Genomic DNA, 18,968 nt, shown 5'->3' with positions numbered 1-18,968 from the left:
TGTGAAGAAATTGTGGTATGACTGGGCCTGATTTAAATTGAATGAATGAGTCTATTGAGAACCCGTCGTGTTAGCAAAAACAATCACGGATCAAAGAAAAACAACAAAAAAGAAAAACTGCAAAAAATGTCATAAGACAAAACATAGGAGTTGACCAATAAACGACTGCATACATACAAATAAAGATATACATACATGACAAAATGAGGAAAAATGAAGAAGAAGAAAAAACGAGGATATATTCAGCCAGTGAAAAAGGGAAAATACAATGCGAATATTTCGGCTGAGACCTCCGCTCAGCCATCACCAGGGCAAAAATCGAACAATAATAATAGATCGTAAAACAAAACCACTGAAATTAATAAAGTAGAACGTAAAAAACAACCATTACCATAAATAGACCCTTTCCATGTAACGGTGGATGGGTTACGTCTTCAGTTTTTTCCTCATCTTGGTGTGCTTAGCAAGTATAGTCTAGGAAATTATTTATTACATACATATGTTATGTTTTTAGTTAAAATAAACTAAAAACTTTGTTTTGAGAGTCTTATTGTCTTCTAGGCTTTGCCGTCCTAGACCTGTGTCTCGGAGGAATGATAGACATGAAAAATGGGTTGAGAGAAAGCTTAGTAAGTACAGTTAACAATTCAGTTTTAGCTCATTAACATCTTTGTGATTAATAATAGTAAAATTAAGGTCTCGAAGCAAACTCGGGCTATGATAAAATCGTTCTTTCTAGCTAGACAACTGTATGTGAGTCAAATCAATGAGTCAACAACCAAGATTCTAGAATTTTAGATTCTAGAATTTTAAACATTTGGGTAGCCCCCAACATTTGGGGCTACACAAATAATTTAGAAATGTTTTCAAATGTCTTGGAATATAGTCAAGGGACCGATGGACATAGCCGCAGCTTTGCTTTCCATCCTAGATAACAAGGTTCATCAAATTTTTTAATCTAACATCTATACAAACAGGTGTTGCCATTGTTGCCTCACTTAATAATAAATCTGATATTTCTGAATTTTGTAGTAATTAGAAAATCAAATAACGAACATTAAACTGCATTTTCACTTCGTGATTTCCTTTGAGCTCTGAGATTTGCGCAAATATTATGATTTTGATCACTTTTCATTGGTAATTTGGATTTTAATGGAAGTTATATATTTAAAAACAAATTGTAACGTAGATAATTGTATATCATTCAGTAAATAAAAATGAGCCTATAAGATTAGCCTATTAACGCCCAAAATTGATATCAAATGCAATTGCGAAATGTCCCCTCAAATTGCGGAGTAAAGATAAAAAGCTAAAAAATTTATTTCGTGGTAATACATAGAAAATTATGTCTTCTCAGGGCTAAGTGAAGTGGCAAAAAACGAAAATGAAGCTAAAAATACCTCATCACTAGTAAAATAGATGTACATTTGGACATTCCCTTTTAATATTTGAAGTCGGACGGTTATTTCTGAAAAATAACATAAAAAACCTATTCTAGTCAGTAACATGTCATTCTCAGGGGGCTTCCTTGACCGAAGACGGCGAAACATGGAAAGAATAAGACATACAACCTGAACAACTGCAATATTATGGTGCATAAGTTATATGTTGCTTGTGTAGAAGCTACCTCCAGCTGAAACCGCTATAAATTTTAATAATTCCTTTTATGGGTAAATACATTGTTCTAATGGAGATTCAGATGGAAAGCCACTCCCTCATATTTCGGGTAATCTCTGTTTGTTTATGTTTTATGTCCGCTATTTGCTTTCATGCGAAAACTTACCTTCTTTTTGGGTAAACAGCAACTTATTCGAAGACTTTGTCCAAGAAAAAAAATACCTAGCCTTTAAGGCAAACCTAGTAGGGGTTATTAATTCCTATAGCAAACTTGGTCACTATAAAGATTAGGAAATGAACTTGTTGACTTTGGTTTAAATTTTTTTTTCGCATCATGAAACACGAAGAAACGAATAAATCCAAAAAATGCGGCTGCTATCGTCTTTGACGACTGAGGTATTGTGACAGTAGGCGCCTCTACATGATTTGCAAGCTTTGGAGCAATGCAGACCCAAATTTTTCCACAAGTATCTTTCTGAGTCACTGCTACTTGGTTTATAAAAGTACTTCATGACTCTCAGAAACTGCAATGGATTAGAAGATTAATAGAGTCAAATTAGGAACTAAAACTATTTCCTTGCACTGGGATCTCTACTTGACAAGGACGACATTGCTGTTTCTCTCCAGCTTCAGACCTGATGATGTACGGGCAACTAGCGAGACCTGCCAGATGCACTTGAGACTGTAGATCTCTACTGAGAGAGATCTCTACTGGACAAGGACGAGATTACTGTTTCACTTCAGCAACCAATGGAGTAGAAGATTAATAGAGTCGAAGTAAGAACTAAAACGGTTTCTTTGCACTAAGATCTCTACTGGACAAGGACGAGACTGCTGTTTCGCTCCAGCTTCGGACCTGATTGTGTACGGGCAACAAGCAAGATCTGCCAGATGCACTTGAGAGTGGGTGCACAAATTTTGAGAATGTTAAGACCCTCTGTTTGAATATACAATAAAGTTTGAATCCCTATTATGCTGCTTTTGGACCAATTTTACCTTCATTTTCGTTTTCTATGGCCCCAATAGCCCCACGGAAGACATACCTTCCTATATATCACCATAAAATAATTTTATAGGCATTTAGCCCCCTCCTCCGCCCTGTTAAGGCAAATTTTGACCCATTTTCCCTTGGGTCGGTAATATCGACTTTGGTTAGTGTTGATAAGCTTGTTTTCTCTATAAAGTAGTGCAAAAATCACCTAGGTTACTATTTGTTTATGTTGACATCTGTTTGTAGTACCCTTGTTGTACTACGAATAGTAAAAATCTTCAAAAAACATTCTCTCAATTCGTAAGTTTGACTTATTGTGGGATTAGTGTTATTGCTATGGTCACACTTTTTCACTACTGTTACTGATGCTACCAATTCGACATAAAAAGGAACTTCATGGTTATTGAACGGTAGTTTTAAAGATATATGAATATTTGCTACAATTTTGTATTTTACATGGCAACAAGTTTGTCGTACTGTCTTTTTATAAAGGTCCAATTAAAACTTTATTAAAGATAAGCTTAACATTTTTGAAAGTTGTTCATTTATCTCATAACTACTATTTTGCAAAAGGTATGTAATAGAATGGGAATGCGTCAAATTAGATCAATTACTCCACAAATGATTGCTATGGTGAGAAATTCTGTGGCGAAGGCGATGGAAGTAATGCGCAAGTGTCGCAAATAGAGGCACTTAGCATTTTGTATTGATTTTAATATGCTTGCAGTTAGATGTAGGCTATGTAATTATGACTTTTGTATATGACCCTCGAGTTGTCCAATACAAATTATATTATATTATTATTATAAAAAATCGATGGTACTTTCAAATTCTCCTGGATCCTGAAAAGATCACGGACTTCTTGCTAAGAATTAATATGCGCTCTACCGTCACCTCAGGGATATCGTCTTAGTTTGGGCATGTGTTGAAGCAGCTGCCTTAACCCAATGTTCTACCAATTTATTGATTTTGAAAAACAAAAATGAAATTGGCTATTGGGATAATTTTCTCAAAAATATAATGTGTTTAATAAAAAAACAACTTGTTTTACATGTACAGTCCAATCCCCATAGCCCTATCGCCTCATAAGCTGTCACCTTACTACCAGGCTCTTGCCAACTTCTATTGTTATTAGCTACGATGAAAAGACGGTGGTTACGTTTCTGTTCAATATTGTTTCTTTTCAATATTATTAAAGAAATATAAAGCTTGTTTCTGCCTCCTCAGATGTTGCTAATAGTTTTGGATCAGTTTCCCGAAATAGATTTACTATCTAACAAAAATTCGCCACTGACAACGCTCGAAATTTTTTATCTGGGTGGTAATTCTCAAAATGGGAGTCTCGTGCATAAGCAAAGATTTAAAGAAGGATTTTGTATTTGTTTGCGAAAATAAAACTTAAAAACACAATTTCTTATGTAAAACACATTTTCTTTTGTAAGGGTAACGGAAGCATGCCTGTATCGCAAAGCAGGGATGTTTGATTAATGGTAGCCTAGTTTAAGCCCATTAATTGAATAATGTATTGTTTGTTTTGCCATAGAAGAAGTTTTTATTTCGGGCTCAACGAAAGCCCACAAGCTAAAATAAGCTTGCTTCCGATTATACTACAAGGAAATGAACTATTTTGTAATTTCAACAGAAACCCGGTAAAAATTAAATATCTGTTTATGTATGTTCATTGGACGTACTGTGGCGTTACTTCGGTGGGGGAGGGGATGTATATGTTTCCTCTTGTTTTTTCGCTGCCTATCGCTAGTCTAAAACTTTGAAAAATGCCTTTTTAGGGGGTATATAAGTGAAAAAACAATAAAGAAGCTGGTGTACAAGCCAAAAAAAAATGAGAATTAAAAGACGATTCATGAATATGTTACTTGGGACGTTGTTTATACAAATAAAAATCGCAACTGCGTTGTCACGTGTTCTCCCACGATTACATTCCCTTACAGAAATAAAAATGAAAAAAAAATGTTTATCAAGGACCACCTACTGTGGTGAATTTACCCACTGTCAAAGACAAGTGACTATTTATTCATAGTGATATACTTTTTTGTGACCAGATATCTTTTGTAGTACGTCATACCATCAAATTTTTTGACTTGCATAAGAATTTACTAATTCACTGTCGTTTCCAAACCACACCTAGCGAGGTGAAAAACGCGATCACTCAGAACCTGATTAAATAATATTTGGTATTTCCGTATTGGAAAGAACCACAGACAATAAAATAGTTACATCTCTACTAATTGACGAATTGGCCCGTTTTCAACATGTGCATAGTTTCGAATAAGTTACCTGAAGCATTAGCACAATCCCATTCAGGTATTTAGGCGGGAATTCACTTCAGGGGAAGGGGCGCAACTTTGAAACAAAGACACAAAATAGGTAAGTTACATGAAAAATATAATTCATTAAGGGAAAATGTTGAGATTTTCCCTTAATGAATAAACCCGGATGATGATTGGACGATTACCCGGAGAAGGAGTACCTTCTCCGGATAAATGCCTGCCATCGCTAGTGACTATCTGTCTAGGGGGCTAAGCACCCTTTGGAATACACGACTTGCTGCTTCCAACCCAGCCCTTCCAATCATCATCCAGTTTGATGATTTATGTCCATACCTCCGTGCCTCTGTACGTCTTGAGGGATCAAATATTATTTACTATCTGTCTATCCGTCTAGTGACTATCTGTCTAGGGGGCTAAGCAGCCTTTGGAATACACGACTTGCTGCTTCCAACCCAGCCCTTCCAATCATCATCCAGTTTGATGATTTATGTCCATACCTCCGTGCCTCTGTACGTCTTGAGGAATCAAGTGTTATTTAGTATCTACTTTGAAATGCAAGATGCAATTCTACAGTAGGATCTCCTCCAAAATTTGAACGAATAATGTGTTTTAGAGGTCATTGATCGTCGGCTCAGTCATTAGGCCTTTATTTGTTTAATTTATCAGTTGTTATCATCTCCGCAGTTTCACTTTAACTAGTTTTGATAGTTTATTTGGAAATTCAGTATTGGGAAAACCGAGAATGAAATATAAAGTGAAAAGGCAAAGTGTATACAGCCATTTTGGACGACAAAAATTAGAGAAAGATCTTTCAGTGAGAAAGAAGATGGGCAATGCGAAAATAGCAATGGCTCTACTACCTCATAATCCGAATAAAAGCGTAATTGATCTTAGAAGGAGTGACCTGAAAATGTGTGATAAAAAGAACATATTGAAGTATATCACAGAGTCTGTTAAATTATCTTTAATTTGTTATGAAACGGGGTATCGACTGTTAGTGGCTGAACTTGAAAAAAACTGGGCTTCATCTCATCGGATAGTATATCCTACTCTTTCACTAAATGATTCAGTAAGAAATGGTATGATATTTTTCCTAGACATAGATATATTGTAAAATCATATTGCAAATAAAAATAATTCAGTTGGCTAAAAAGAGGGCAAAGCTTCTATTTTTGGCAAATGAAACAAACAAAAAAGAGCAAGAAAAAACAGTAATAAAATCAAGCTGATAGCATGAATGCTTATGCTTTGCTTGGCAATAAAGAGGGCAAAGCTCTTACATTTTGAAAATGAATAAAACAAAAACACAAAAGAAAACACACATAAAATCAAAGCTATTGGCATAGGTATCCTCATTGGTAGACAGGAAGTGGCCAGGAAGTAAAGAAAACACGATAATTAAAGTTGATTAATATTCTTATTTTTCTTTTAAAAGTCCAAGATTTCTTCGGGATTTAATGTATGGGTGCCGACAAGTGGCAGAACAATGTACTTTATACAATGATCTGACCTTACGCACTAAAATTCAATGGAAAAAGCAATCTTAGTTAGAAAGATACAGAGGGAAAGATATAAACTAGACTTAATTCTTCGTAAATTGGTTACAATTTTACGGAGTCCATTGCCATACCTACTGATAACTAATTGTAACACCAAGCCACCTGAGGCCTAGACAGCTGTTTACTTTCTTTTTCCAATCTGCCCTGTTCGCTGATTCACGTCCTTCCATGGAGTTTCTACTTTTTATAAATCTTTCTTCATGAACTCTAACCACCCTATCTGACGAAGTCATGGAGACGAATCGGCAAAAAACGCAATTTGCTGTCATATACAACCTCAATTTGTTAACCTTTCACATCCCAACCTTCTTTTTCCAATACCAATAAGGTAGCTATTATTTATTTCTGAGTAACTATCAAAATTATTAATATATAATGATAGTTCAAAGCGACACACTATCTTGCATTTTCCATCTAATACTAAAATATTTCCATTGGTAATGTAAGTTACATAATGCAGAAAGTAATTAAGAAATTTGGGGAAAGAGATAACGCAAAACTCATAAAACAATTACACTTCTCAATAAACAGTTTAGTAAGGACTTCTGACTGTTGATAGCAGGAGCAGCGTGCCATTCATGGCGTAAAAATACTACAGTTTTAAAAGTTTACAATTTGAACTAACCCTGAACGATGGTTGAAATTGCCTGACATTGCCGGAAAACGCAAAGAAAGTTCATAAAAAACGTGTTTTGATTTCAATTTTACCATAGCTAAATCATTAAGAAATCTACAGTTATCTCGCTTAAACGAAGTAAGATTTCTCGACTTGTTCAGTATGGTTCCTTTAATCTTGTTTTGTTTTAGAAATAATAAAAAGTTGCTATATTTCTTTCTAAAATGTGCTTTATCCTCTTGTCGCACTTACAGGAATAATTGGAAAACAGAATTTATATGTCAAAGTTATTTTGCCCTTATCTTGACTGCCTAAAAAATACCTTCTTTTTGCGAGCAACTGGGTCATAAAAAAAAAGAAAAAAAGTGAAACCTTTCGGTTTTTCGTTCTGCTGCGAAATTTGTTTTGCGTGGCCCACCACCAGAATTTGAATTACTGCAGGTCTAATATTTCTTTTTGCGGGGGGGAGGTCCGACCCCACAGGCAAGAGGTCGCAATCGATCAGAAGCAATTAAGTGCTACTTTTAATAATTATTATCTTTGTCAAGGTAATCAGTGAACCTTGTATAGGGATGTTTTCAAGAACTTTCTATTAATTGATTAGCCAGTGAAAATCAGCATACAAATTACTGCACTTACATGCGATTGCTGAACAGTTTTGATGGGTTTAAGCTTTTTCTTTGAGGATGTTTAATTTACTGCCATATACGACCATATTTCGCTATATATAATGACCTAAGTATCTTAACCTTTCGCATCTCAACCCTCTTTTTCCAAAACCAAGAAGGCAGCTTTTATTGATTTCTAAGTAACTATCAAAACTATTAAAATATAATGATTGTTGAAAGTGACGTACTATCTTGGATTTTTCATCGAATACTAAAATATTTTTGTATTAGAATATGTAATATTCTAAGTTTTCTATATTATATATTTAGAATATTTAGAATATTAAACATTAGTGTGATGTTTTTGTGCCTTCAAGTTTGATAAATTTAACTTGAATTACTTACTCGCTTGAAGTGCCATCCATCCTCGAAGGTTGTTTTGGGGCCTATGCATGCACTATGTTACTGATATGGCGTCCGTACGAGTATCTATCTTCAGTCACGTGTAGAAGTTGCGGCAGGTTGAGTTTAGAGAAGTGGTCTTTCAATCTCTTTGGGGGCCGACCTCTGGGGTGAGAACCATGCACGTGACCATGGAAGACTATTTTTAGAAGACGAGAATTGTTCATACGCTGGATGTGGCTTAGCCATATCCAGAAACAAGTAGGTGTGTTTAATCTTGAGGCTTTGAAACAGCACAATATTAGAGATCCTGTCCAGGTATGTAATGCCCGCAACACGGCGAAGTAACTTTTTTTCTAATGCGGCCGGGCAACGTTGGTCATCTGTTTTGAGGGTCCATGATTCACAGGCGCAAATGGCAATGGGGATAATCAGTGTGTTGAAGTCCTGTTTTTAGCAGTATCGACCGATTTTCTTTCCTCCAGATCGGCATCAAGGCTTTAAAGCTAGAGTAGGAAAGCGCCAGGTGCCTCTTAATATCTTTTGAGTTGTTGTTATCGGACGTTATAAGGCTACCAAGGTAAGTGATATTTTCGAGCCATTCTGTGTTGTCACCACCGAGCTAGCGGCTTAAGCTTTCTTTGTTTTCTGGCTTTCGTGAACAGAGCATGGCTTTCGTATTTGAGGAATTGATGCTCATCCAAAGCGGCTAGTGGTTGATTGGGTGCTGTTGGCCTGTGACTGAAAATCCCCAAGGTTCTCATTTATTTGGTCTATGTCGTCTGCATAAGCTAATTTATCAATCAATATTCCCCCGATGAGGATACCTGATGAGTTGTCAAGGAGTCATAGACAGCAGTAAGGAACAGGTTAAACAGTTCAACTGAAAGCAAGTAACCCTGCAAAACACCGATTGATGTTTCAAAGCTATCGGAAAGGCCCTCTACGTCATGACACGGCTTCTGAACTTCGAGTGTATATCTCTGAGCAATTATACTGAGCAACTATAAGTTTTGTGGTATACCAAAGTGGAGAAAAATGTGCCAAAGACCTTCTCTCCGTATGAGGTCGAAAGCCTGCTTAAAGTCAATGAAAAGGTGGAAAATATTACGTTCAAGTTCAAAATATTTTTCCATAATCTGATGGACCGTAAATATCTGATCAGTCGTTGACCTGTTTGGGTGGAAACCAGCCTGATATCTTGGAATAACAGCTGAAGCTATAGCTCTTGTACGCTCCAGCATTGCTCTAGTGAGTATTATAGCGGCGTGGCTCGTAAGGCTTATAGGCCGGTAGTTATCACAGATTGCTTTTGAGCCTTTCTTATGGAGTGGAACTATCGTGGCTTCACACAATGAGGAGGAGAAGTAATCTTCTTCCCAAGCAACAGTAGCAATTTTATAGGTAAAGGTCAACAAGAGGATCGCCATTTACTTTTAGTAACTCCGGTTGGACTCCATGTTGGCCTGCAGCTTTTTTTGTCCTTAAGCCCTTGATAGTCGATCTCATCTCAGAACGAAGTGGGAGTGGGCTTGGGTGTGTGGCGATTACGGGGAGGCTGTTAAGCGCCGATGGGTCTGAGAGGATCGTCGAGTTTAATTTGCACTCGGCGCGTTCTTTCCATCTGGTTTGGATTCTGTCAAATGCCTTAGGACTAGGTTTGTAAATGAGAGCGACATTTAGTTTATGATTTTTTATCTACAACTATGAAATATGTCTTTAAATAAATGATTTCTTATTTCTGATATCCGGATCTGGTTACCATCTTCATCGAGGAGAGTAAAGGCTTTCGGTCCCTTGTTTTGTTTAGTTCCTGCACTCGCCTGTGCATGAAGTCAGTGTCACCATCTTTGAATACCATTTCGCATTGCTCACATTATTCCCTTATATAGGAACGATGAGCACGGTGAGTGGCTTTCTCTACTACACGTTTCAATCGTTTGTACATATCCCGACTTTCTCTATCTAGTTTGTTAGTGTGGTTTCGTTTTTCTTCGTATAATGAGATTATCTCATTTGTGATCCAAGGTTTTTTGTCTGCCTTTTGGACTCCCAGGGTCGACTCAGCGACATCGCGTATAATCTGCGAGTATTTTTGTCGAGCGGCAATGGGTTATTCTAAAAATGTTGAGGCATCACTACTTGTATTTTGGTTCATGGTTGGTAATAAAAATTGAATGTGTGACTTAATAGTATGTTTCATTCCTATGTGCTTATGAAAAGCTTGTCAGCTTTTGAGTGATTCGAATAAGTCATCACTTACAGTTCTGAACAAATAATAAGCTTCTTCATTGCAATTCGTGCGTCTAACAGTTCAATCCTATAAGGTATGGCTTGTTCTTTACTATGTTGCCCCTAAAGGGACATTCCTGATGAGTGAAAGTACAAAATGTAACGCTTGTAGATGGAGTCCGTTCCTGCTCTACTGTTGAAATTTTGTATCCCCAAATGTTGAATATGGGGCAAATACAAATTTGTTGACATTTTTGAATTTTTTGTACATGTTAGTTACTTGATTTTTCTAATTATGATTATTCTCTTATGCACTTTTGTATTTTCATTTATATCCAGTGTTAAATTTTGTGTTTTGCGATCGTTTGCTTCTGACTTCCTTTTAATTATTTTAATTTTCAAACGGGGTATCTTTTTTGCCTTAGATTACCTCGCGTGTGATCTTGGTTGAAAAAATTCCTGGAATGTTACATAATTGCATCCCTACAATTTCAAAAGATCGGAATATTAGGCTTTGAAGCTGCACTTAGTTTAAAATAATTAAATCTCTTAGAAATCTTGTGATTATGACACGAAGTAAATATCAAAATTTTGGGATGAGAGGCATTAAAGGATTTTTTGGAAATTAGGGAGGGGGGTGTTAAATAAAAAAATGGACCCGGCTGCCTAGATCCTTGGACCTGTTTAAATATTTCTCTCAAAATTTGCTTGTGGTATTTATGATACTTCAGGGCACCCACTTGCACAGGGGAGGGGTATTAGGCTCCCCTTTTTATGTTTTGCAGCGTAATGTCTTTTTTACGACTTGTGTTTACGACTTTTTTCGATATCAAGAGAAACTGTAGTAATAATTTTCCTAAAATTTTCATCTTAATCTATTAGTGTTAAGAATTTCCCCTTCAAATCACCTCTTCTCAGAAATGTCTCACTTATTCTTCGTGTGTATTCTAATAAATTATTATTTCAGAACGAAATTCCTGGTTTTGGCTCCTTCATCTATACCACCTTGATTCCCTACGTGGGGTACAGGTCCCACAGGTGGGACATGGTGGTTCATGGGCTTGACATGTACCCTTGGGCTGACCATACTTAAGAGCCTTAATTTAAAAAAAAAAAAATCATGTGAATGATGTCACACTCATATGCATTTAAAGAGCAAAACAGATGCATGATAGTATTGCAATGACGTCATACACTATCAAACATGCCAAGAAGATGACGCCCCCCCCAAAAAAAAACAAGTTAATGGCCTTTTAAACTTCCTTCAGATGAATAAATGCGAAATTTTGAATAACAACATTTAAATATCATGAAGGGCATCAGGATTTTAGAAATGCATAGGCCGGGTACAGCCCGAAACTGGTTGAGAACCACTGCTATACCACTACACTGCAAAGATGACTAGCAGGTTCAAAAACCCTTTCTGAAACTTGAAGAGTTAATGCATACACTTTGATATTGAGTTTAATCTCCTTGTACTCTCTTATTTTTCAGAGAATAGCTGTAAGTATCAAATATTTCTTGGTGGATCATGCAATCCAACAACTTGGAGAGAAGAAATTGCAATACCTTTCTTGAAACAGAATAAAATCACCTACTATAATCCTGTAAGTTTGTGACTTTTTAATTTTATTGAATCATTTTTTTTGTCTTATATCCAGAATTGATGTTTGAACCTAGAATTTAGGATCGTTTTTTTTTATTAACTTCAGTGATAATAAAATTACGCACTTAATCCCTGTAATGGAGCTATACTTAATTACTTGAATAAGTTTTTGAAAATGTGACTTTTTTTGGAGATGATTGCCCATTTTGTACGTTTGTGTTGTATTAACGCAGATTAGTCAACATACAATTATCGCATACAAATATACAACATACAACATTATGTTACATACAACATACAACATACAACATTACACATACATACAATTATACAACACACAACATACAATTTTTTATCTTTTCTAAAAGAAGTCTGCTCGAGATAAAGTTTTACTGAGGGTTCATTTTAGGTTCTAATAGCCTGAGAACTATTGTTCGTCAATATGTTTTGCCCATGTGCAAGATAGTATGCTCAAATGCAGCAGTATTTTCTCCCTCATCTATTAGTAGATGAATCCTTGGTGCTCTTTCAGGTACTCCCCCGTCTTTTATTATTGCTTGCGTTAACATGTCTTTAATGTGTTTTGAGAGTGACATTTTGAATTTTGACATACTATTGTCAATTTGTCAACATTTTGACATACTATTCAGTGCATTAGCGAGGTTTTTGCTTTGCTACGAAATGAGTGTGCAAAACTCTGTTTTGAATTAACACTTAAAAGTTTGAAATTGCATTTTTCAAAATTAAAGTAATAGCCTTTGGAAATATTCCTGCCGGGAATAGGAGGATCAAGCCAGTCGATCCCATCACTTACCTCAGTCTCCCCATTGGACTTACAGTAAGACAAATTGGACAACTTTCTATATCTCACATCAACCGTTGAATTGGGCTTACTTTTCATCCTGTGTGTTGTTCAATAGACGCTCAGTCAAATGAATACCTAAAACTAGTCATGAACATTTTTTTGAAAATAAAAAATCTAAATTTCTATCTTTTACGAAGATTGGTGATTTTGCAAATATTGAAGGTGTATCTTTTTTTTATTGCTTTTTATTTGTGTAGGTAGAGCGATTTTATCATTAGGCACTAGCAATACGTAAAAGCAATAAAAATAGATTTTTTTTTTATTTCAGTGTTAGTCATTGCTTCATACGCAATTTCCTAATGCGTCTTATATGAGTATATTCATCCTTTTATTATATTAAATAAAAAAGACATGTTGTTTTTAACTGCAAGTAAAGAGCAACATTAAAACTTAAAACGAACAGAAATTATTCCTTATATGAAAGGGGTTGGCCCCTCATAAACGCACCGCTCTTTACGCTACAGTTTGACTCTTTGTCACAACTCTACTTTTTAAAACAATAAAAAACTTTAGCGTAAAGAGTGAGGCGTTGAGGAGGGGATAACCCCTTTCGTATACGGAATAATTTCTGTTCGTCTTAAGTTTTAATGTTGCTCCTTATTTGCAGTTAAAAAAAACTTGATTTTTTTCTATTTTATTTCTGAATGTTTTTGAATTAATGTATTTTTTTATTTTGGCTGACCGCACTTGAATAATTAAAACAAATTTCCATATTAATTTATTTTTGGCTAAATGTTCTTATAGTTTTGATCGGACGTTTTGATAAAAAAAGGGGTGGGGGAGGAGGCCTAGTTGCCCTCCAATTTTTGGCTACTTAAAAATGCATCTAGAACTTCTATTTTTTTACGAATGTTTTTATTAGTAATAAATATACGTAACTTAGGAATTAACTTTCGTAACGAACTTCTATATTTGTATATTTTTATTACGTATATGGGGAATTGCCCCCTCGTCAATACCTCGATCTTTACACTAAAGCTTAAATTTTGTCCCAATTCTTTAAGAATGACCCCGAAATCACAAAGACCGTAGAATAAATAGTTGAAACTACTAAAAATACTTTAGCGTAAAGAGTGAGGTATTGTAGAGGAGACGAACACCCTTATGTACGTTATAATTTCTGTTCGTTTTAGGTTTTAATCATGCTTCTTATTTCCGGTTGAAAAAACTTTTTTTTCTCTTTGTTTTTTTTTTAATACTGCTAGAAAATTCTGCGGCCCCTTCATAGAAATTCTCTTCCCTCGCGATAAATTCCTCCGTGGAAAGATCCTCCCTTTTAACCCATTCCCCCTGATCCCCCTCACCGCGAAAAAGTCCCCCTGAAAACGTCTGTATACTTCCCAATAACCATAACAATATATAAACAATGGTCAAAGTTTGTAACTTGCAGCCCAGTCCCTCCACAGTCGTCCCGAAAGACATAATTATTGGGCTTTTCCACTATGCTGAACACAATGGCTATCTCAAAATTTTGATCCGGTGACTTTGGGAAAAAATGAGCGTGTGAGGGGGCCTAGGTGCCCTCCATTTTTTCGTCGCTTAAAAAGGGCACTAGAACTTTTAATTTCAATTAGAATGAGCCCTCTCGTGGCATTCTAGGACCACTGGTTGGATAGGATCACCCCTGAAAAAAAACATGCATCCGTGATTTGTCTTCTGGCAAAAAGACAAAATTCCTCATTTTTGCAGATAGGAGCTTGAAACTTCTACAGTGGGGTTTTCTGATACGCTAAATCTGATGGTGTGATTTTCGTTAAGATTCTATGACTTTTAGGGGGTATTTCTTCCTATTTTCTAAAATGAGGCACATTTTCTCAGGCTCATAACTTTTGACTAAACTTGATGAACCTTATATATTTTAAATCAGCATAAAAATGCAATTCTTTGGTGTAACTATTGGTATCAAAATTCAATTTTTTAGAATTTCGATTACTATTGAGCTGGGTCGCTCCTCACTATAGTTCGTTATCACGAACTGTTTGATCCTATTTGATCAGTGTGTCTCTTTTAATTTAATACAACAAACTTTGTAACGTATTTGATAACTGACAGGAAATTGGTATATTTCTGCTCCTCATTTTAAAATAGCAACTTTGGTTATAGATGAGTTAATAGGTTGCATACTATTTTCCTATGTTAGGCAGCACGAAAGTAGCATAAAACATTCATAAATCGGCATCATTAAACACTACAAAGTTAATTGGGTTTAAAGTCGTGTGCATACTTCCCTGTTTTTTATTTTGCTCCTGTGTATATTTGCTATGAATTAGGTTAACATAAATACCCGAGGGCCAAAACCAAGGTAGGATAAGTAAGTTCTGGGGGTATTTGGTTGTTTTACATTGCTTTTGTTTTTTTAATAGACATATATCTCGGGGGTGATACCTTGCATGGGGATGCTGTAGGGAATCTACGCTAGGCACGCCACTTGCCTGGGTAGGGAATTTAAAGTGCCGAAAACCTATAGGCAAGTGTGTATTCTCCTGATGAGCCTTTATGTTGGGTTGTCGCCTCTGAATTATTTGTCTTTTTTATTGTTTTTATTATTTGGTAAATGACGATTTATACTTACTTACGACACGACTGCCTGTCCATGGATTATTCTTTACGGTTGATTGTGTATGGCTATGCTGTTTGACCTGTGTAATTGGATGGATGAGTAGGGTTAAGACCTCATTCAAGCTCTGATCTATATTAATTACTAAAGTAGGAAAATAGTCTTCCTTTCTCCTTCTGTCTTTCTTCTTTTTTTTTCTTTTCTTTTTTATGGTGATTTCTGTGTTTATTATGCTGTCGCATTGGTGATTTCTTTTTTCATTATTATATTAGCCTATAATACAAAACATATAATACAAAACATGAATAATACAAAGCTGTAGCACTAGATGCTACAAAGTTAATTGGATTTTAAATCGTGTGCACATTTTCCTGTTCTTGGTGTTTGCATCTTTGTATGAATTGGATTTTAACCCAATGTATTCTAGAATATATCTTTTCTGTCACAAGATTGTCATATTCCGAAGTCTGGAGCTAAGATTTTTTTTTTTTTTGAAATCTAATAGTAATGAAAATAGCATATTGGCCCACATACCAAGATCAAAAATAATTACTAATGCCTGGTAATATCTTGAGCTGCAACACTGACATTGGATATTTCGATAAATGATAAAATAAAAAGTAATTAGAAAGTGCAATATTGCTGTTTTCATAACATAAAAAAAAATAATATTAGTCTTCTAAAAGTGCTGGAATGTTTCCTGTTAGGTTAATTAACAAGTAACTGAGAAAAAACTTTCAGTCTCACAATTTTACTGAAAGTTTACCCAGACATTCATTAGATGGTGCTGTTGAATGTGGAAATTACGGTTTAACCTTTGGTCCGCCAACATTTTTGTTTAGCACGTTTGCTTCTTTAATAGCACTAGAACGAGTTTCTTTTTCAAAACTTGTTGTCCAGTTGAGTTTTCTCAGAAGTTTTCAGTGAAGTCAGTAATGATCCCAAATGATTTGGCCGAGCGCTGGGATGAATTTCGATTAAATGCATGAATATCGTTGCTACAGTATAATATATTTTGGCTGAGGCACTCAAAAGACGTTATGTTGAGGGACCAACATTCTACGAAAAAGTGGGAAATGGGAAAACAGTGTTTTGGCTTTTCCTTTATTGGTGTGTGAAATTGGTTGCTTATACAATGACGTTACTTTTAGACTTCTGTCTAATTAATTCTGTCTTTTTTAGAGCTATAATAAAAAAATTTAACACGTTTGGCAAGGGTATATTCCAAAAGAAAAAAAAATGCTTTGTTTTCAACTATTCTAAGTTTAAGAGGATGGGCTATAAAACTTTTTTTTGCCTAATGCTAAATTTTACATAATAGCAAAATTTAACGCGTTTAAATATCCCATGACCCAAATAATGAACAGAAAGCTCTGTTTTTCAACTGTACTGAGTTTAAATGGTGGGCTACATTATGGCTTCTTCGGGCAAAATAATTTAAGCCAAAATAACGACTTTTGCTTTATGATAAATTTTATATAATAAAAAAATTCTGCGCATTTTGTAAGTGCCAAAAGTTTTAAGAATCTCAGGAGCCAAATGATAAACAGAAAGATCTTTTTTCAGCTGCACTGAGTTTGAACGGGTGGGCTGTACAACCCTTTTTCATTATGGCTTCTTCGGGCGAAATCAATCAAGGGAAAACAACTTTTGATTCACCAGATTTGACTTGCCCTGAAAAAAAAAGGCCTTTCTAATGCAACTTGTTTGGCTTTTGAGCCTTAAAGATTGCCAATAGAGATTGTAACTGCCAGAAAAGGTAAAAAAAAAAAAAACAAAAACAACACTGGTAACATTGCCTGAAAAAGCCGTAATGTAGACACGAATTAAATCTTAGTTTCACAAAAATTTGACAACACATTTTGAATTGATGGAGCCAATTTTGTGACATTTATATTAACACATTTTTCTATTAAAAAATAATTGTCAATATATTATAAGGGTGATTTTTATTATCAGGTTCTTATTACCAGTATTTGTTTTAGCAAGTTAACCGATGGGGACCCGAGCTGATAGAGCTGGAACATCAAGCCAAAACAACTGCTACAGTTCTGCTCTTTGTTATGGACAAGCATACAAGAAGTGTAGCTTCAATGATCGAAGCAGCTCATTCATCTGCCAAGCATAAGAAGTTAATTCTTGTTGTTACTCCGTTCGAAAAAGGCCAAGAAATTTTGGAAGAAAGAATAACGGATAGGTAAATAATTTCCAAGACCACATTGTTTTCCATAATTTAACATATATAACATAGATGCACAATTTCTATAAAAGAAGTTTTGTGTTATATACAGTGAAGGAGTAAATAAAAAAAGTTGTATGAGGGATGTTTTGGGACCATCCACACGGACTCTTTTTCAAGAGTGGAAAAATAAGAGAGACGAACAAGTTTTCAACCTATTAGGGAAAGATGCAAGGACCTTTTTCTAAGGAAGTCTCTCCCCCATAAGTTGAACTGACTCTGACATTAAACTATGACTAAAACTCTAAGTTAGTTTGTCACTGTCCGAAAGAAATTTGAAAGAAGTCAGAGACATTGAACTAAGAAAAAGTACAGATCTTTACATAATGATATATTCTAGGCTATCTTCAGTTCAAGGAGAGGCCTGAATAATATTTACCTGAAGTGCTTTTTGCCCCCGTATTTACCTGAAGAGCCCTTGCCCTGGGGGCTGGAAGGGGAGTTTTCAAACTCGAAGGCATGTTTATTTGGCCTTTAGACTATTTTGAACAAAATGCCTATTTCAAAATTTTGATTCGATGCGTTCAGGGAAAATAATGGGGAAGGGGGCCTAGACCTAATGCCCATATACGTTTCGTAAATAAGCAGCGCAACTTTTGAGTACCATATGGTATAGAAACTGATGCTTCTCGGTGTATATTCTTCAAGAATGAAGAATGTTAAAACACTGGTTAGTTCTTCCTTAAAACGCTGTTATTAAGAATAACTGTTTAAATAATATGAGCTGGATCGGATACACGGGTGAAGTGTCAGATGAGGGTATGCTACATGGAACTAAGACTTAATATGTCGGTAAAGTTGTAGTAATGAATTAGTGGTCATATGAAACTGAGTAAAAGTGGTACTATTACCCCAATCCCAGAACCCATAACAAAAGTGTATACTAAAATAATCCCGGGAATCAAGAAAGATTAGATATCAATTTTCACCTCTCCCGCCTTCCCCAAACTCATTCTATATTTATATGAAGGTTCAGTATCGGTTAGAACATTTGGGCATTAAAATGCACTCTTTGAGGCACCTGCCCCCGGCCACTCCTTCAAATAGCTGATGCATACTTACACGCCACTGCATTTAATTTTTAAGAATTGTGAGGCAAATATGTTCAGTTAAATGAAGCTTTAAAGCATAAGCAAATATTCCTGTTCTGTTGGCCAGAAGGTCTTTAGTCGTTTATATGTTATTTCTAAGATTTAGGGAGTTTTTTTACGAGTCTATTTGAGGATATATCATGTGCTTTGATGCTAAAAAGAAAGAATAAAGAAGGAATTAATCGTATTACTATCTGAACCGCCTTTATAACCTGTCAAAAAATAAACAGGTTGCATTTTTGAAGAAATCTGTTAATTGTTTGGATGTTCCTCCAGATATTTACCTTTATCCATTAA

At 35.4% G+C, this 18,968-nt stretch overlaps 1 protein-coding gene across 5 annotated transcripts in view; it reads left to right on the top strand.

Annotated features, from left to right (window-relative positions):
- Positions 1–18,968, top strand: part of LOC136037094 (uncharacterized) — a 138,678-nt gene that overhangs the window by 90,408 nt on the left and 29,302 nt on the right. For 4 of the 5 annotated variants that reach the window (XM_065719545.1, XM_065719548.1, XM_065719546.1 and 1 more), the window contains 3 exons: positions 562–629; positions 11,808–11,920; positions 17,327–17,538. In XM_065719545.1, the coding sequence (XP_065575617.1) occupies positions 562–629; positions 11,808–11,920; positions 17,327–17,538 (393 nt within the window). Of the gene's footprint in view, positions 1–561; positions 630–5,619; positions 5,976–11,807; positions 11,921–17,326; positions 17,539–18,968 lie in introns of those variants that run through there. The other variant, XM_065719547.1, reaches the window with a different exon arrangement.

The sequence above is a fragment of the Artemia franciscana genome, chromosome 16, assembly GCF_032884065.1.
Source record: "Artemia franciscana chromosome 16, ASM3288406v1, whole genome shotgun sequence".
NCBI classification, from domain to species: Eukaryota; Metazoa; Arthropoda; class Branchiopoda; order Anostraca; family Artemiidae; genus Artemia; species Artemia franciscana.
Note: the sequence above shows the minus strand (reverse complement) of the source record. Positions and strands in the feature narration are given on the sequence as shown.